Source organism: Mizuhopecten yessoensis, unplaced genomic scaffold, assembly GCF_002113885.1.
Source record: "Mizuhopecten yessoensis strain PY_sf001 unplaced genomic scaffold, ASM211388v2 scaffold1923, whole genome shotgun sequence".
NCBI classification, from domain to species: Eukaryota; Metazoa; Mollusca; class Bivalvia; order Pectinida; family Pectinidae; genus Mizuhopecten; species Mizuhopecten yessoensis.
Genome location: NW_018404289.1, coordinates 295,611 through 316,925, shown reverse-complemented (window position 1 = coordinate 316,925; position 21,315 = coordinate 295,611). Strand labels below are relative to the sequence as shown.

General features: G+C 37.0%; 2 protein-coding genes across 3 annotated transcripts in view; both read right to left on the bottom strand.

The window, feature by feature from the left end:
- The window catches only part of LOC110442672 (cholesterol 24-hydroxylase-like), a 47,508-nt gene extending 46,306 nt beyond the window's left edge, over nucleotides 1-1,202 (bottom strand). For both annotated transcript variants that reach the window (XM_021486389.1, XM_021486404.1), the window contains exon 1: nucleotides 1,061-1,202. The gene's annotated coding sequence lies outside the window, so the exon portion shown is untranslated. The remainder of the gene's footprint in view (nucleotides 1-1,060) is intronic.
- Nucleotides 1,203-14,401: 13,199 nt separating this feature from the next.
- On the bottom strand, nucleotides 14,402-21,213 carry LOC110442801. Its single transcript, XM_021486594.1, has 8 exons — nucleotides 19,600-21,213; nucleotides 19,161-19,274; nucleotides 18,316-18,468; nucleotides 17,785-18,006; nucleotides 17,131-17,243; nucleotides 16,502-16,665; nucleotides 16,114-16,217; nucleotides 14,402-15,498 (listed from the first exon to the last, which is right to left on the bottom strand). Exons 1-8 carry the CDS (start codon nucleotides 20,342-20,344, stop codon nucleotides 14,666-14,668), a joined length of 2,448 nt encoding a protein of 815 aa, XP_021342269.1. The 5' UTR covers nucleotides 20,345-21,213; the 3' UTR covers nucleotides 14,402-14,665.
- Nucleotides 21,214-21,315: the final 102 nt, after the last annotated feature.

Sequence of the window (21,315 nt, the reverse complement as noted above, 5' to 3'; positions counted from 1 at the left end):
TATATCGCATCACGTGTATCACAATACGTATCTATCGCTTCAACTGTGTTACCATACGTATATATCACATCACGTGTATCACAATACGCATCTATCGCATCACGTGTATCACAATACTGTCTATCGAATCACGTTTATCACAATACGTCTCTATCGAATAACGTGTATCGCAATACGTATCTATCGCATCACGTGTGTCACAATACGTATCTATCGAATCACGTGTATCACAATACGTATCTATCGAATCACGTGTATCACAATACGTATCTATCGAATCACGTGTGTTACAATACGTATCTATCGAATCACGTGCATCACAATACGTATCTATCGAATCACGTGTATCACAATACGTATCTATCGAATCACGTGTATCACAATACGTATCTATCGCATTACGTGTATCGCAATACGTATCTATCGCATTAGATGTATCGCAATACGTACAAATCGCATTACGTGCATCGCAATACGTATTAATGGTCGCAATTGGTCCAAACAATGCATATCATATATAACATTAATATTCCAATACGCCTCAAAAGTATCACAGTAAATATGACTATTTTATAGCTCGGTAGGAGAATCCCAATTTGTAGCTACTGTATCACAGGTGAATAACAGCATCTACCAAATTTATCACAACTGTATTTCAATACTTCTATTTCATCACATGCGTATTCATTGTGTCCTATGTAGTTTGCTAATCACAAGACGTATTCATTGTGTCCTATGTAGTTTGCTAATCACAAGACGTACCCATTGTGTTCTATGTAGTTTGCTAATCACAAGACGTACCCATTGTGTCCTATGTAGTTTGCTAATCACAATACGTACCCATTGTGTTCTATGTAGTTTGCTAATCACAATACGTTTAAATGTGACACATGTATATCACAGTAGACATTATATCACAATGTATCACAAATCCACATACATTGTATTAACAAACGTAGCTACTGTATATGTATCATCATCAACATTTTATGTCACATGGTATAACCGTTCGTGTTATTACGAATATCCTAAATCACTTCACAATTTCGCTGCCACTTACCTGTGTCAGTGCTTTAGCACCCACCAACGATAGCCTAGAACAACACGAATGTATCTCCAGCGCCTGTACGAAGCCTCCAATATAACCATGGACAGTGGTTTACATCCGGCACATGGACCGCTGTGTACATGTTCCCTGTTCATATATGTACACACTATCTGACTTAGGTCACTGTCCTGTATGGGCTATATACCGCCTAGCTCGGTTATCCAGAAATGATGTCCCCAGCGCCGACAGCGTCGTTAGCTTAAAGAGGCTAGTCGATCACAATATTTCCAAAGATATAATTAATTAACATAGACTTTGTTGGGAGCGGTAATAAAAGCTACTTAACATTTTTAAGTCTGAACATGGCCAATTTGAATCTCAACATGTTATGCTTCTTCTATTGATTTCTATAAGATTGAAAAATCTTTTGCTGATAGACTAATCAGGCCGGTACAACAGTGAATCGGGAGGGGACTCCCACTGGCTAGTCGGCCACCTCGGGTACAGCAAAGGGGCAATGCACACTCTTGAACTGATCTTCACATCAAACACTTATACGACGACAACAACAGGAAAAGAGCAGACACCACAGCAAACGAAAATATTAGCAGATAACTATCTAGTTTCGTTATATTGGTAAACGTTTCTCGAACCTCATGTGGCTCCCGTCTAGGCCTTTCCCACGGACCATAAAATATTACACTGTGACGGGGGATTGCCTTGCTGGTGTTATCCTCCAATATTTATTACCATCCAATAGACTGTAGATGGTGATACACTCACCGGAATCCAAGTACTGTGCAGTTATATTGTTATGAATACACCAAAAATGAGATGGGACTTCGATTACTTTCAAGGCTTTCAAGAAAAGTGCTATGAGAATGGCATATGCAATTAAAGGCAAAAAATACATCGTTAAATAACTTGTAGAAAATGAATAGAAATTTGGAAACCTTGTCTGGTAAGAGAAGTGCTTACCAGCAAACGGCGTATCATTGCGAAGTCACAATGCGCATGTATTCCACCAAACAAAGCTATTAAACGAAGTATATTTAGAATTCTTACCAACTACATCTCGAAAATGGTATTTAGGAAGGTGAAACTATAATATATAGTATTAAAGTTAAAATAAGTTTAAGTTTCAAATGGTTAACTTTATATGATAAAATTCAACATGGTCTTTTAAAACACTGTCAATGAAGAAACACAGGTAATATCCTTTATAATTCACATCAATTCTGATATCCAGAAATAAGACCGTTTGAATACCAGTCTAAGGACTTTAAACACTATCTCACATCAGTTAAATTCCATTAAAAAGTAGTCATATCGGAGGGTCATAATCTATATCCATATCAGATATAGAATCACAACCTTAAAACTAACCTAATCTGAAACATTTCAACACGACGTGCACGCTCTCAAACATTTCAACACGACGTGTACTCTGTCAACGCGACGTGCACCACTCTGTCAAACATTTCAACACGATGTCCACTCTGTCAAACATTTCAACACGACGTGCACTCTGTCAACACGACGTGCCCCCTGTCAACGCGACGTGCACTCTGTCAAACATTTCAACACGATGTCCACTCTGTCAAACATTTCAACACAACCCTGTTTCTACGTGCACGACGTGCACCCTGTCAACGCGACGTGCACTCTGTCAAACATTTCAACACGATGTCCACTCTGTCAAACATTTCAACACGACGTGCACTCTGTCAAGCCCTATTGTTCTAGCTAGATCCAAGGGATGAATTGACAAGGATGTTAAAACCCAATTCGAGGATGCTTTGTGTTTGTAAGCTGAAGTTTTGTTAACGTAATATTGACGGAAATCACAAAGTTCAAAAAGATCACATTAGTATTTGACAGCATAAATCGATTTCATGACTTGACTAACTACTGGTAAAGGAGGTTGGATCAACTATTAATCAACAGAAATAAGATCCAAACAAACGAATATCTTAACTTCTTGTCTCGTTATCTCTTGCACCAGAAACTGGGCGTCTGGAACACTTCGCTGAAGGTATGAACAAACTTTGGCTCGACTGAAAAAAGTCCATCTTGGTGGACAGAGAAGGAGAGAGCTTGACAGATTACCGACATGATATGGGACAAAGGGACCTCAAAGCTATCGAATATCTAGGACCGAATGTTACGAAAAGCATATTTGAATTGGTTATGCATGAGTTACGCTTGACTTATTATTAAGTCCATCAACGTGCACGTAAATCACCGGAGTGTTACGAGATGATTATAACATATACTTCGTTTCTATATATGTACACATATCTTTTTCATTTTCATAAACACAATTAAGCATATGTATGTGTAAATGTAAAAGGTACCACTCCGTCTGATAAAATCGCATCAACAGTTCCGCTCAAGAGTTGTCATTACGACATAGAATATGCTCTCTTCTTTATTGGTTCCAATTATCATCTCCTTGACCTATATATTTAAAACGACAAGATACCGTACAATAAGCACACATCTAGCTTAGGAAGTCTTTAATCTATCAATGGGGTTCAAATGGTCACTACTTATACATATAACACCGGACATTACCCGACCTTATCACGCTTACCTACACCTCTCCAATACATTGCCGTACTGTCCCAATGTTTACTAATGGGTATGCCCTTTGTTGTCCCATTTGTCGGAGTCTTCCGGTACAATAGGTATGCCATTCATCAGGTTCAGCAGTTGTCTTTCTAACTATGTGTAATATGTTTGTATATGTATATAATACAAGCAGCAATGTATTTGATAAGAATGATCTAGATCGTTACTCGATAACGATATTTCAATTGATATCTATGGACAGAATTCCGATGGAACATTCGTACGTCGTCTTTCGTTAGATCACAAATATGCCCGAACTGACGTGAGTTTCAGTAAGATTTTAGCGTTATATCATAAGGATTTCTGGTGAGGATATTTCACTTTGTTATAGCATTTCTGTGTATGTACCTTTGTTTAGACAGTTTACTTATTAATTAAGTCAGTCCCATTTATGAAATTGTACTTTACGCCAAGCACAACATCGCTTAATTGAAAACCCTTCATTTCACCTGCCAGGCGTTATATGTCATAGAGTTGAAGTGCGTACATTAACCATACCATTTCGAAGTTATAGCCTGCTACAATTATGTTAATGAAGAAATTATTTGTAATTGATTTATGGTATATGGTTAACATATAATTCAAGTCCAATTATGTTACGTGTCAGGTAGCATATATCAGGCTGTTTCCATTTGTTCCTGAAATAAGCGTCCTCTTCCATCATAACACTTCTACTAAGCAGGAGTTGAGAATCTGCACACGGCTGGTAATCACTTAGAATTCCTAGCAGATTGTGTTGTGTTATACTTGTTCATGGATAGTCACAACATAAACAAAAGAAATTTCAGACTATAATAATATAAAGTATGATTATAATTGGTATATTACTAAAATATAAAACATCAGACATCATACATGTAATTTATGTTTGTGAAACAATATTCTAAAAATATTTATCTATGATGTGTAACGCTTGGTTTTCGAAAAGATGTCAAAACCATGAATTTCTTATACAGAATATGCAGTCTGACACATGTATAGAAATGGTCCATGTTTTCATGAAAACTGTTATTGCATTAGTGGCAATTTGACTAAAACCAAGCTTGGTACAACATAAATAAACATTATTTATTACAGCTATTATTTGACAAATATTCACCACAGGTAAACTCTCTGAATTAAGGATTTGGTTATAGACTAACCCCATAAACTAGGTCACAGTCTATGAATATATATTTCTAGATGTTTCAGTAACGATCCGTTGATAAATATATCTTACCAAAACATCTGTAGAGCGGTACAGAATATACACCGATACGTGTGTGAGATGTGTAAGATCAATGTTACGGTATGTAAACCTAAAAGTGCACAGAAAACAGTTTTTTAATCAAAAAGGAGGTAAAACTATTCGTAGCTTTGAAAATTAAATACAGCATTTGTCATATGTTATAATCACTTCGCATTAACTTAGAGTTAGACTTTAATTAATTATCTCGTGTATGAGGGAGTGAACAAAAAAGGACCGCTAAATGTTTTATCAAATGTATGTATTTATTTTTAAAAACATTCTGTTATTTTTTGTGGATATGTACAATGGTGCAAGACAGTGTTTTGTTTGATTTTTCCCTTTATGTCCCCTCCCTGTCCTGTTTTTTCCCTTTTATCCCCTCCCCGCACTGTTTTTCCCCTTTTATTCCCCCCCCCCCCCAACCCTGTTTGTTTTTTCCCTTTCTGTCCCCTACCCTGCCTTTTTTCGCCTCCCCGCCTTTTCTGTTTGGTCTCCCCTTTTTACACCTCCCCGCTATGATTTTCCCTTTTTTTGTCCCCTCCCTGCCCTGTATGTTTGTTTTTTCCCTTTTTATCCCCTCTCCGCCCTGTTTGTTTGTTTTCCCTTTTATTCCCTCCCCGCCCTGTTTGGTGTTTTTTCCCCCTTTTTGTGCCCTCCCCGCTCTGTTTGTCTATTTTCCCCCGTTTTATCCCCTCCCCGCCCTGTTTGTTTGTTTTTCCTTTTTTTATCCCCACCCCGTCCTGTTTGGTTTTTCCCTTTTCTCCCCTTTTCGTCCCCTGCTCTGCCTGGCCGGAGATTTAAAATGTTCACTCAGGAAACTGAATCTAATGACGTTTGTATATCGTGTTGTTTTTATTTCTGGTTTTTTTACGTGGTGTTTTTAATGAATAATTTACACAATTGATTGTTGCTTGGCCGACTTTAAGTGGTGATGACATCATTGATACATGTCTAAAGTTAACAGCCTTGCTATAGTTACAAGTCACCAGGGGTGCTCGTAGGCGACCTACGTCAATAGTTGACATCATACAAACTTATTATAGATGTGAACTATTGAATCGTTTTGAGTTAAAAAAATCAGGATTAGTTATCGTACCTTTAAGACTCCTTATAGATGACGCACTGAGCAAGGTACTACATCAACTAATAGCCAAGGCTCAGCTGTGAACAGAATTAACAGCACTTGGTTTTGTCTTTGGTTCTTATTTTTCTCGTTTCTGTGTGTTCGTCGCATCCTGTTATTAATTTGTCGACATCTAATACCTATCGGGTGCTTGTGCTTTATACATTAGCGTGGATTCAGTTTAGTATGATCTGACCATTGCTTCATATATTTAAGAATATCTAAATGTACTACAAAATAATCTAAACTGACATTTTTTCGCAAAATAGATTTTGATTTGTTGCTAATGCATGGCGTTAGTTCAACGTTTCTTTTAGCGTTTGGATGTTAAAATGCAGATTTCATTTAAAGGAAAAGGAGGCTTTTCTCTCATTGTTGTAACACATACAAACATTTATCCGATCTAGTCTATATTTTGTCAATGCTTGATGACATGTTCTTATGATAGCACAATCCACGTATGCCAATACGGCAACTTACCTTAAGAAATGAAGTTCAGTGAGTTTCATGATGGCTAGATCGAATGACAACGACTTTAATAATATATTATCATATGATTTGTCTATGTAAAAAATAAAATTATGAAGTCCATCAAACAGGGGGCAACAATGAAAAGAGCCGCATTTTTGCCTGGTGTTGCTGCATTTTTCTAATAATAACTAGGCCATTCAGCATCAATACTCTAAGATTATCATTTACACAGATCAAATTCAAATTTGACTAGGACAGCATATACGTTTTTATATTTTGTTATTAAGCTTTTGTTTATTATTAACAACACAATTTACTAACCGTGCAACAATTATATAATACAATAAAGGACAAATCTTGCACGACTAATGCGCTTGCATATTTACAATTGCTACGGGTTGCCTATTTACAATTGCTATGAGTTGCCTATTGACAATTGCTACAAGTTGCCTATTAACAATTGCTATGAGTTGCCTTTTGACAATTGCTACGAATTGCATATTTACATTGTACAATTGCTAAGAGTGGAAATTAGGACTAGTTCACGTATCTATGAAAAGAGACGTATTTTGAGTAATGTGCACTATACCAAACATGGTATCTACACTCCACCTTTTGTCAATTATTATTTTTCCTGATTTCTTTTAATCTGTACAAAATTGCGAATCGAATTATTTTCAACAGTCTAAAACATAGCATGTTCATGTTTTGTTCTCAGTTCAAGTAGCTATCATCAGAGACATTTGGTGATTAAATTGAATCAGGTTGTACGTGTCACTGACCCTCTACGTGGTAAACACTCCACGAAAAGCCGTTATTTTCATATAAAAAATACATTTAGCAAAAATATAGTAAGTATCGACTGATTGCGAGGCAGAAATCTCTACAGCAGGCATGGACGTCATGAGATGGCGGTTAAAGGAGACTATCGATTTCTTGTTCGCCACTCTCCGCCCAAGTGTAACGTTACTGACACTTTGTTCCCCACAGTAATACCGATTTGTGTAACCCCTGTCCTCATACTCCGGATACCTTTAAACCACGGATACATCTATGAAACAGATATATCGTGTAACCCTTGTGGTCAAAAAATGGGTACCGTTAACCACGGACACATCTAAGTAACAAATGCACGTGTAACCTCTATAGCCACAATCCGGATACCTTTAAACCACGGACACATCTAAGTAACAAATGCACGTGTAACCTCAATGGCCACAATCCGGATACTTTTAAACCACGGACACATCTAAGTAACAAATGCACGTGTAGCCAATATGGCCACAATCCGGATACTTTTAAACCACGGAAACATCTAAGTAACAAATGAACGTGTAACCTCTATAGCCACAATCCGGATACCTTTAATCCACGGATACATCTATGAAACAGATATATCGTGTAACCCTTGTGGTCAAAAAATGGGTACTGTTAACCACGGACACATCTACAGTTGTGGGACCGCACAACGCACCAAAAATAGCGTGCGCACACCGTGTATACATCGTTCACACACCGTCCGCACATCGCCCATACATGGTGCCCACAACTGTGCGATTTAGCAATCGTCCGCCCCGTTGTGCGCTTCTCTCCGCACAACTCTGCGTTTTGGTATGATTTGTAGATCAAAATTACGGAATGACAAAAATACGGAAGGCTTGTATGCGATAATGTACACTGGGTATATATATGTAATTTTTCATCACAATAATCAAGATTATACAATTTCACAATGCGTGTTACACAGTATTACAGCGACCGTTAGGCTGTCAAGAATGGGTCTGGCTCCAAGGTAACAAAACAGGCACGTCAGACATTATCTCCGTCAGTGTCCTGTTTTGTAATTTGCTGCACCGTTAGGCACACTGGACATTATCTTCGTCAGTGTCCTGTTTTGTAATTTGCTGCACTGTTAGGCACGTCAGACATTATCTCCGTCAGTGTCCTGTTTTGTAATTTGCTGAACTGTTAAGGAACGTCAGATATTATCTTCGTCAGTGTCCTGTTTTGTAATTTGCTGCACTGTGAAGGCACGTTAGACATTATATTCGCCAGTGTCATGTTTTAATTTGCTGCACTGTTAGGCACGTCAGACATTATCTTCGTCGGTGTACTGTTTTGTAATTAGCTGCACTGTTAGGCACGTCAGACATTATCTTCGTCTGTGTCCTGTTTTGTAGTTTGCTGCACTGTTAGGCACACCGGACATTATCTCCGTCAGTGTACTGTTTTGTAATTTGCTGCACTGTTAGACACGTCAGATAATATCTCCGTCAGTGTCCTGTTTTGTACTTTGCTGCACCGTTAGGCACACTGGACATTATCTTCGTCAGTGTCCTGTTTTGTAATTTGCTGGACTGTTAGGCACGTCAGACATTATCTTCATCAGTGTACTGTTTTGTAATTTGCTGCACTGTTAGACACGTCAGATAATATCTCCGTCAGTGTCCTGTTTTGTACTTTGCTGCACCGTTAGGCACACTGGACATTATCTTCGTCAGTGTCCTGTTTTGTAATTTGCTGCACTGTTATGCACGTCAGACATTATCTTCGTCAGTGTACTGTTTTGTAATTTGCTGCACTGTTAGGCAGGTCAGATATTATCCCCGTCAGTGTCTTGTTTTGTAATTTGCTGCACTGTTAGGCACGTCAGACATTATCTTCGTCAGTGTACTGTTTTGTAATTTGCTGCACTGTTAGACACGTCAGATATTATCTCCGTCAGTGTCCTGTTTTGTAACTTGCTGCACTGTTAGGCACGTCAGACATTATCTTCGTCAGTGTCCTGTTTTGTAACTGGCTGCACTGTTAGGCACGTCATACATTATCTCCGTCAGTGTCCTGTTTTGTAATTTGCTGCACTGTTAGGCACGTCAGACATTATCTCTGTCAGTGTCCTGTTTTTAATTTGCTGCACTGTTAGGCACGTCATACATTATCTCCGTCAGTGTCCTTTTTTGTAGTATACCACTGTTATTGTACTTCAGACATTTTTTTCGTAAATTTCCTGTTTTGTACTATGCTGCAGTTTTGTACTATAGTTTTTCCAACTAATCGCACTACCATACCTTATACCAAACCCTGCCTTCATTCTTGTATGAAGTGAGTTCCTTTTCCAAGATAGGCAAATGGCAATATACATATATGGCTGTAAATCATGTTGGAGCATATTTTTGTAAACGTGCAAAAAAATCCTTACGGAAATGATTGCGTTCCTAATGGTTGACAATATCTTCGTTGAGTCCGATGGCAGCACAACAGACAGTAGGCATACCTGTTGGATCAAACTGTGTCCTTATTCTGGCCTGTTTTAGTTTTTATTTTGCTCTGAATTTATTGACAAGGTTGTCAGGAGTGGTAATAAAAAACCTAGCTAGGTCGCTCAATTTCACATTTAACACACGATGTGCTGTCTTTAAAAAACAAGATGTTTATAGACCATGGTAATGGTATATACCCCCCTGAGCTTAGCAAGCACGACGGAAACGATTAGCGGTACGATTTCGAATATCCGGTTGTGAACTTTCCGTTCCTTGAAAGTAATATCCCTGCAACCCCAACCTACGTCGCAGGGGATTTGGTATTCTAGAGCTTGCTTCGAATATCATGACTACCATGATAGATACCGACTGCTGACGGACAAAGTTCAAGGTTTCACAAGACACAGGTTGAAGACTATGGACAAGTCGCCCTCATGTTCTCAATGCGAAATATGCTATTTATTTGTGTGATAAGAAGGTCAATGCTATTTATTTGTGTGATAAGAAGGTCAATGCTATTTATTTGTGTGATAAGAAGGTCAATGCTTTTTATTTTGTTCATAAGCGTGTCTTGTGGAGTTGTCACTAACTGAGGTATCGATTTGAGGACGTCACATTTCTTGGCTGTGACCTAGATTTACATGCTGGGTGTCGTCGGTGAAGCAAAAGACGTTTTCCCTTCCGGAACACCTGGTCTTATTCTCATTGTAGTTTTTCAGGTGTTTCCATTTTAATCTTTTCATGTTTCATATTTTGCCATATTTTATTAATTTTATGGTTTTGTTGGTACATTCTCATGTTGTTTTGTTTTATAATGTATTGTTACACACGTAAATATCCTGTTTTGTATTGAATTTGGAGACAGAATCAATGCGTGTCTTTGTACAGCTGAATTCGTCTATATCTATATACACTTTATTTATTTTACAACAATTATGAAACAAGTTATTTCCACTAATATTAATCACTCTTGTTAACATTGATGTTAGCGAGCGGATGGTCTATATGTGGAAGGAAACCGGAGTACCGGGAGAAAACCATGCGGTCGGGCAGGTGACCCCATACCTTTTCACGTCCGATCGGGGAATCGAACCCCGGCCGCCTTGGTGAAAGGCAGGTGGGCTATCCACCGTGTGTCAAGTGGTCATTGTACGAATCTACATACTTATGTACAATATCACAGGATACTTCTGTACAATATCACATGATACTTATGTACGCCATCATATTATACGTATATACACTATCATATGATACTTATGTACACTATCGCATGATAATTATGTACAATATCAAATTTTACTTATGTACACTTTTACACGACAATTATGTACACTATTACATGATATTTATGTACACTATCACATGATATTTATGTACACTATCACATGATACTTATGTACACATTTACATGATAATTATGTACACTTTCACATTATACTTATGTACACTGTATAATATCACATGATAGATATACTGTCTCAATACATTCTTATAAATTGTATCACATGTTACTTATGTATAGTATTCAATGCTTTTTATAGTTTTTTGGTATGATATTCAGCACCCGAAATAGTATTTGATCAAATAAACTCTATTTTCCTTTATTTATTTATAATTTTATTGGTTCCTTTCTTATTATAATTGATTTGTAAAATATGACGGCGTTACAATAACTTCTCACTTACTACAGGTCCGAATTTCGGTACGAACGCACCTAGAGAATTATCAACATCAGTCGTATAACTCCTACAGATATGGTGTTACTTACTGCTATTAATGTGGACCCCAGTTGTTCCATTAGAAAGTAAATCTTCGTACAAAAATTGAATGTTGACTTGATTTTTACACCGTAGTTTCGTCTCCACTAACGAGCTATTCACACCGCTTGTTTCTACTGAATCAGCTATGCACACTACTTGTAAAGAGCACAACCGTCTGAATTCTCTCACTGGCAGCTGGGTGTTGTCAGCATGGAGTCCACGCTGTCTTTGGTCTTTTTTTCTGTTGCGACCTTTTATATTTTGTAGTTACATAATATCTTCTGTGGATGATGTTTGTATATTTGAGACCTTGATAATGACTTGGGTATTCTCGCCAGGTAGATGATGTTTGTTTATTTGAGACCTTGATAAGGACTTTGTTATTCTCGCCAGGTAGATGATGTTTGTTTATTTTAGACCTTGATAAGGACCTTGCTATTCTCGCCAGGTAGATGATGTTTGTTTATTTAAGACCTAGATAAGGACTTGGCTATTCTCGCCAGGTAGATGATGTTTTTTTATTTGAGACCTAGATAATGACTTTGCTATTCTCGCCAGGGAGATCATGTTTGTTTATTTGAGACCTAGATAGGGACTTTGCTATTCTCGCCAGGTAGATGATGTTTTTTTATTTGAGACCTAGATAATGACTTTGTTATTCTCGCTAGGTAGATGATGTTTGTTTATTTTAGACCTTGATAATGACCTTGCTATTCTCTCCATGTAGATGATGTTTGTTTATTTAAGACCTAGATAAGGACTTGGCTATTCTCGCCAGGTAGATGATGTTTTTTTATTTGAGACCTAGATAATGACTTTGTTATTCTCGCCAGGTAGATGATGTTTGTTTATTTGAGACCTTGATAAGGGCTTTGCTTTTCTCGCCAGGTAGATGATGTTTGTTTATTTGAGACCTTGATAAGGGCTTTGCTATTCTCGCCAGGTAGATGATGTTTGTTCATTTGAGACCTAGATAAGGACTTTGCTATTCTCGCCAGGTAGATGATGTTTGTATATTTGAAACCTAGATAATGACTTGGCTATTCTCGCCAGGTAGATGATGTTTGTTTATTTGAGTCCTAGATAAGGACTTTGCTATTCTCGCCAGGTAGATGATGTTTGTTTATTTGAGACCTTGATAAGGACTTTGCTATTCTCGCCAGGTAGATGATGTTTGTTTAATGGAGACCTAGATAATGACTTTGCTATTCTCGCCTGGTAGATGATGTTTATTTATTTGTGACCTAGATAAGGACTTTGCTATTCTCGCCAGGTAGATGATGTTTGTTTATTTGAGACCTAGATAAGGACTTTGCTATTCTCGCCAGGTAGATGATGTTTGTTTATTTGAGACCTTGATAAGGACTTTGCTATTCTCGCCAGGTAGATGATGTTTGTTTATTTGAGACCTTGATAAGGACTTGGCTATTCTCGCCAGGTAGATGATGTTTGTTTATTTGAGACCTTGATAAGGACTTGGCTATTCTCGCCAGGTAGATGATGTTTGTTTATTTGAGACCTTGATAAGGACTTGGCTATTCTCGCCAGGTAGATGATGTTTGTTTATTTGAGACCTTGATAAGGACTTGGCTATTCTCGCCAGGTAGATGATGTTTGTTTATTTGAGACCTTGATAAGGACTTGGCTATTCTCGCCAGGTAGATGATGTTTGTTTATTTGAGACCTTGATAAGGACTTGGCTATTCTCGCCAGGTAGATGATGTTTGTTTATTTGAGACCTAGATAAGGACTTGGCTATTCTCGCCAGGTAGATGATGTTTGTTTATTTGAGACCTAGATAAGGACTTGGCTATTCTCGCCAGGTAGATGATGTTTGTTTATTTGAGACCTAGATAAGGACTTGGCTATTCTCGCCAGGTAGATGATGTTTGTTTATTTGAGACCTAGATAAGGACTTGGCTATTCTCGCCAGGTAGATGATGTTTGTTTATTTGAGACCTAGATAAGGACTTGGCTATTCTCGCCAGGTAGATGATGTTTGTTTATTTGAGACCTAGATAAGGACTTGGCTATTCTCGCCAGGTAGATGATGTTTGTTTATTTGAGACCTAGATAAGGACTTGGCTATTCTCGCCAGGTAGATGATGTTTGTTTATTTGAGACCTAGATAAGGACTTGGCTATTCTCGCCAGGTAGATGATGTTTGTTTATTTGAGACCTAGATAAGGACTTGGCTATTCTCGCCAGGTAGATGATGTTTGTTTATTTGAGACCTAGATAAGGACTTGGCTATTCTCGCCAGGTAGATGATGTTTGTTTATTTGAGACCTAGATAAGGACTTGGCTATTCTCGCCAGGTAGATGATGTTTGTTTATTTGAGACCTAGATAAGGACTTGGCTATTCTCGCCAGGTAGATGATGTTTGTTTATTTGAGACCTAGATAAGGACTTGGCTATTCTCGCCAGGTAGATGATGTTTGTTTATTTGAGACCTAGATAAGGACTTGGCTATTCTCGCCAGGTAGATGATGTTTGTTTATTTGAGACCTAGATAAGGACTTGGCTATTCTCGCCAGGTAGATGATGTTTGTTTATGTGAGACCTAGATAAGGACTTGGCTATTCTCGCCAGGTAGATGATGTTTGTTTATTTGAGACCTAGATAAGGACTTGGCTATTCTCGCCTGGTAGATAAACTGTCATTGGCTTCTGCATCAAATTAGTGCAAAGAAATGTGTAGAAGATGATTTTTTTTGTTATTGCTGCAATAAGGTTTTGTTAAATTATTTTTCTAAAAAGTTTTCTGTTTGAATTTGTTTTAGCTCAAAATGGGTAAGTGGTACGTACATAACAATCGCATATTTTTCGAATTTAAGTAAAGGAAATAAAAGGAAAAAAGAAAACATTTTTCCTTTTGATACTTTTGCAACTAAGTGTAGAACTGTTTATTACAAAGATACTAATCAAGCCTTGCCTCAGTACATCATACCGAATTAAAAAGTGATATCTACACGGTATTGTTTTTTTCTCCAACACTTTTTTCGATATGTATTTGACAAAACTAAAACTTCTCTTAAGTCCTGCTTTTTCATACTTTTCCCACGGACTCCATTACGATGACCAAACATTGATGATTTTGATTTACACATTTATACTAAAAACTGTAACTCCTATAGTTCAATTTGGTAAATTGCTCGTTTTAGATTGATCTTTAAATTCTATCATTTTCATATTCCTTATTTTTTCTTTCAGTTCATATTCACGTTTTTTAAGTGTCGTAATCTTGTCTTCAAGTTCAAAATCATTGCAAACTTGCAGTAACCTTTCAATTTCTCTGACAGCATATGTACCACGGAGCGTAGCCATATACATATCACGTAACGCTACGTGACAATCTATGGCCACGACATAAGAGTCGATCAAAATGTCAGAGGAGGGATCTTCGGAAATCAGCGAAGGACCAACTTTAAATACATGTTCCAGCCTTTTGAGAACGATATCATATCGTTTTCTTTTAAACTGAAGCTCTCCTATTTCCAAATGAATCATGCATTCAAACAAAAACACAGGAGCATGACTTTTAGCAATTGTTAGAGACATCTTATATATCTGAATTGCTTCTTCATCCTGTCCAGTATTTCGTAGTATTCTGCCCTCCACAGCATGACAGTAACACCGAATTTCTAAATATAGGTTTGGGGTTTTGTTTAGGATGCTGAATGCTTCCTCGATCTTGTCCCAAGCCTCGACGTGGTTACCACACTCAGTTAGTGACCAAGCTACATTCTTCATTGATATTGCGATAGATTTCCCCGTTCCTTTGGTGTCCTTTTTTTCGACAAGCGCTCGCTGGAAGCAGTGTAAAGCCTCTTCCTCTTGCCCCAACTTTCTGTAGGCAATTCCTAAATTGTTGATGCAGGAAGCAACATATGGATGTTGGTCAGTTTTGTAGCACTCGATTCTTCTCTTTAAAGCTTCCTGATGTAATTTGATACCTTCCTTAACGTTACCTGTTGTTAAACAGAAGAAATACCAAATTAAGTTCAACAGATAGGCAAGTTTCCACTGATGAAGTAATATCAGTCAGCTGTTATATCTGTTAGATCTTATGTATGGGAGGCTAATGAACATTTACATTTTAAGTTTTTTCGAAAATAGAAATAGTTCCCATGTTAGTTATTGTACAGTTTTTACATACTTGATCAATCCTTTATGGGGTACCATTATCTTCTATCTTTGAAAGTAATACTTTTGTAACAACAATTGAAAAAAGGGTGTAATATCAATTGAAAAAAGGAAAGGGCGAGTTAGAACGCTCAGCAACAACATACAGATAAATGAATGATTAAAAAGACTAAATATATTTGAACAATATTTTTCATTTCATTTATAGATAAAAACAACTTCCCAAGGACCTCTTTTTACTGGATTAAATTCAAACCTGGTAAGTATGCTATCACCTGATTTTTTAGGGAATCTATCAGCAGTGTTATCATTAAAATATGTACGAAGTTCCATACCAAAACGCCATATTTTGTTAATCGTTAGAAGTTTAGAATGTCTACGGTTACAAATCGTAGATTGACCGACAGTATTGATGATAGAGGACACAGTGCGGTATTTACCGGAAGTGACATGGAAACAGGACAAACTTTGTATTGTTGACATGGCAAGTTCTTCATAATACATGTTTAGATCTTGTTCTAGCTTCAAGGCTTTATAGAGATATCTGAAACAGAAAAGAGACCATTTGAACCACGAGCTTGTTATCTTCAGAAAACATTTATGGTAGTTCAATAGTTCTTAACGCAAGTTTCTGTTCAGAAATATAATTTGTTGATGGAGAAACTGTGCATAGCCTTTATCTAAATACGATTCATTTCAAAACTTGTTCCATAATTATGTACATGATGATAATCTGATAAATGTAGCCACATTGTTACTTTTAGTCTGACAGCTCCTTTAAACTCGCACTCTTTTAGTTCGCGACAAATCATTGCTAACTTAGCTGACCTTAACGCCTCTTGACACCGGCCTTGACAACCGATGTTCCATCCGATTCTCTGATAGGCCAAGGCCATTATTGGTCGAAGGTCCCGTGTGGAATCGTTGGTCGAGTTGTGTTCAAGAAATGTCAAAGCTTTCATATAGTTCGTCTCACCAGTCATTAAATCTCCCTGTATAGACAATCAGACGTGATATTGTATTGTTAAAGTCACAGGAGTTATCTCCCTGTATAGACAATCGGACGTGATTATGAGAAGTTCATTTTACACAACCAATAAAAAAAAAATATGTGACGTTTCGATGACTAGTACGATATGTCCACTGTCACCTTCATCAGACAAATGACCAATGAAGCGTATGCCTATTTTCCATACATACTTACCAACCGGAAGAAAATGTTTAGAAAAATTAGACGTGATATTGTATTGTTAAAGTCACAGGAGTTATCTTTGTGACGCGTGAACAGTTTCCTGTTTACAGTTCATTGCATAGCAAATACGTTTGGTCTAAAAACAAAAGAAATCAACTGATCCATTATATATATTTTTAATATATTTATTGATTTAGCTGGAATGATTATCACTAAGAAAAATGCACCCTACATTGGTGACATACACATCGGATAGCAAGCTTACCTGGACGTTGGTGAGTGCACTGCCGTACTGTATCTGGATACAAACTTCATCCACATAGTTCTTGTTGTTACGACACATTCGCATCAGCTCGGTGTAGAATTTGAAATCATATTCTGAAAATATAACGACCATCAAATAATTCTCAGAAATATGCGCAGCAGCATTCCATGATATGAACAGGAAAATATAACTGAAACATGGCGGAATTTAAAAATTGACACCGGACCACACATAAATCACAATCGTTCCTTTCGAGAAATGTTTTGTTTAAAAAGGCCGTTATGAATAAAATGGATATTGAATTATCTAATGGAGGCATATGCCTTGATACCAATTTACGCTCATTATTTCCCGCTGATGCCTTCATAACTAATTTGTAAATTCGACTGACTGAGATGCTAAATTATATATTCGATAGGTATTACGACCAGTATATCTCAGGAGTAGCATTAAAACTCACATTGCAAACATATGGATGCTATGTGGGATACCAAATTTACGTTAATTTTACGAAAACGTAACTGAAAACCAATATTTATTGCGAAAGTAACAAAGACAGAAAATCTTTATAACATATCATTATGATAAAATAATTACCCACTCGATGGTAGATATCACGAACTAGGACCATCCGTGACATATATATAACATTACCTATCATGAAGCTCTGTATGACGTGTGTCGCCCTGAGGGCCAGTTCCATGTAGAGCCCGTATGTATCCTCAGTGGTATACATGACGTCAGTGAGAAGTTTCTGGAAGTTCTGACGTTCTAAGTTGTACAGACACAGTCCCTCCAGGTACTCGGAAGAATCTACCTTCTCACTGATAGCGATAATAAGCCGTGCGAAAATCTTACAAAACCGTTTCCTTGTTTCTTCAAATGAAAAAACATCAATTAACAATAATTGAAAGTCAGTATTGTAAAGGTGTATCTGTTGTTTATTAATAGTTTAAGTTCCCTGTCAGTTTTTTAAACTGTATGATTTAAAAGTATTGTTAGAAATATAAAGTAGGGGAGCACAGATGCCTTTTAGAAATTTCGGTTTCGATAAAAGTCGATGCATGAAGCCAAACAAAGTAAGCAATTACTGACCAAGTCCAAGTATAAGTACTGTTTTATTTCTACCTTAAGGTTTCCTTTAAACGTTTTTGCTCTCTGCAAAAAACAAAAAGCATGGCTTACCTGGGAGATTCTTCACGTCCAGATACAAAGCCACGCAGTCTCGCAGTATCCCGTGGACGTCATACCGATCCGTACCCCGGATGTGGTGGATGATGTTCCGCCGCATTATCGGTTGTATTGTGGTTATGTGGGTTTCTTTGTTAGACGTGTTTCCTGTAAAAGCCAATATATGTTAAAAATATAAATCCCTGTCAACTGTTACCATCTTTACCACATGAAGTTTTTTCTTTGACCTTCAAAAAAAAAAAAAAACAGGGTAGAATTGCCAGCGTCCTATGGTTGTGTTGATGAATTTCTATTTTAGTTACAGTGGTTTTGACGTTTAATCGATGATGTCCTTAGTCAATCTTATCCGAAGTATAAAAAAAAATCGTCAAGAAATACGGCCGCTAAAGTGACGACAAAGGACATGTAACGCTCGTCTGCTGATGTCTTTGAAGATAAGAGCTGTATTACATCTTACATAGACTGTTATTATTTTACGGGTTTTGTTGCTTCGCCGAGGTATGGGTATATTAATAAAATCACCATAGCCAAATAGAGATTAAGTCCATGTCAGACATTTTAAGTACCAAACGACGAAAATGCACGACCTTGAACATCCTAAACACACCATTTCTACTCAGGAATGTAAGAGTTGTTTCCCTTATTACGACTTCACAAAAACATGTACTTTGTTTTCTGCTTTTATAGGTTGATGCGCAGATTTTTTTTAATTTTTGCATCATGATTGCCTCTTGTATTAAATACCAAAATATTTAGTTATATAAGACTCCCTTATGATCCCATATTGCTGTTCAACATTAACGTTTTGTTGTACACAGATATTTCCAAAATAGACTCACCGATCATTGCGCTCGCCTGAGAGTCTGTAAACGATCCGGGTATATACACCAAGGTAGCGAGATCGTTTCTCAGAGACACTGAAAGTCGTCGTAAAAACTCCCCATAGACATTGCCTGTCAAAAAACGAATTATTTTTGAGAATAAATCCTGATAATTTTTTACGTTGATATCAGACACTTGCTTTTACATATTCAACGATAATTAATTTATTGTATTGAAGTTTTCACAAATAATTAAAGATTTTAGACAAGATTATGTAGATTTGGTATGATTTACATGTTATTCTTTGGCTCGAAAAGGCCGTGTTATTTAATGTAATATCTCGTTACTAATAAAAACTTTTCATACGTTATGTAGCTCCTTTTTATAAATACACTATTTTAATTTAAAGCACACCAATGATTCATAAGACAGTAGAATGTATATATGTTATTATACCTATTCTTTCTTTTCTTTGATACAAAGCTTGACTCAGAACTTCCATACGACATAAACGAAGGAGACGGACCATATCGCCAGCAGCAAACAATGATTCTTTGTCCTCAAGAATCGATGACGTCATCAACAGCGCAAGAGGAAGACCTTCACATAATTCTACGATGGTCGCCATATTGGATCCGAAGTTAACGGTTGGTGCATTAGCTGAAAGAAGTTGTGCCGAGCTTTCCTGATCCAAAGCTTTCAGATGAAATGAAAATAAGGAAATCATGCTGTTTTCATCAAACGACATTTCCGTTGTAGATGTTACGAACACCTTAATACTTCTCGAGGTAGATGTAAGAAGAACGCACATTTGAAGGAATTCCATCGCAATTCTTTCTGTCTCCACCACGTCTTCAGCATTATCTAGAACAATGACAGTGGGCTCTGACACACCCTCATTGATAATACTCTGAATACCGGTCCACCAGTCCTCGACAGCGACAGTAGGTGTTCTAGAAATACCGCGTTGTGCTGAGACGCTATCTGGTAGTAGTCTCTGAAGTAAGGTCATATACACTGGTCTCATGCTCTTCATGTTTCCCATGTCGATCCAAATACTTCTCCATGAAAGCTGATTTATAAAAGTTTCCACAAGTCGAGATTTTCCAACAGAACGCAATCCATATATAGCAAATATGTCTTTTGAGTCAAACTCACTTTTTAGTTCCATCAATTCATCTTTTCTACCAACAAATCCCATGACTTCAGACACAGGGTGACTTCTAATATTTGTATAGTTCTGTTCTGCCGGCACATTTACACTGCTATATTCTAAAGGTAGCCTTCTGGTGTGTACTGAGCGTCACACAGTCACCATAGGACAGTGCAAAGCATGCTGCCAATAACATTTAAATTGTATACGTACATTAATGACGTAAGACTCTTGCTCAATTGTCCTCGTAATAGCTTTTTGTGAAATTCTATGCTGTAGTTGACTTATTTTTTTCACATGTCAAGGGTACGATAAATTTATGAACACATGATTCGACCAATCCGTATGAAGTATTGTCAATGTAAACCAAGACTATTGAAGCGTTAAAAATCTAAACCCTATCTGTTTGAGTTCAGTTTGTCTTAGCTTTGTTAGTTTGATAACATATTTGCATTAACGTTGCATTAAACAATACGAAACATATAACAACGAGTGACGAGAACCAGACCCAGAGTTCTGAGTAAAGCTAACAATACATTGAACACTTCCTTATACACTTATATTGGTTAAAAATCACACTCTTCATCTTGTTGCGGAAGTATTTAGGAAAAAGTTAAATCTTTTAAACGAATTCGCGTGTTATTTTACAATTTTATGGGCAAAACATAAATAATAGATTTTATTCAAGCAACAATGAGGAGGTAGCTAGATTTAAATGTTTTGGCCTATGTTTGTCTCACTTAGTCTCGCATTCATTATTTGGAGCGATTCGCAATGTCTTTTCCGCAAACTCTTTGTATATTTCTCTACCAAATACCGAAGTTTTCGAACAATTATCATAATTATTTGCCATTTTTATCGGCATATAGAGATTCTTATGGGAAATATAAATTTTGTTAACACATGTTTGTTTATTTTGCTAACACATGTTTGTTTATTTGGTAACACATGTTTGTTTATTTGCTAACACATGTTTGTTTATTTGGTAACACATGTTTGTTTATTTGGTAACACATGTT

What these genes read in the sequence shown, in the direction of transcription:
- LOC110442801 (XM_021486594.1), bottom strand. Translation starts at nt 20,344, where the DNA reads ATGGGATTTGTTGGTAGAAAAGATGAATTGATGGAACTAAAAAGTGAG. An exon ending in TCAAAGAAAAGAAAGAATAG is followed by an intron (nt 19,275 to 19,599) that starts GTATAATAACAT and finishes GTTTTTTGACAG; the next exon opens with GCAATGTCTATGGGGAGTTT. An exon ending in CTGTTTCCATGTCACTTCCG is followed by an intron (nt 15,499 to 16,113) that starts GTAAATACCGCA and finishes GTTTAACAACAG; the next exon opens with GTAACGTTAAGGAAGGTATC.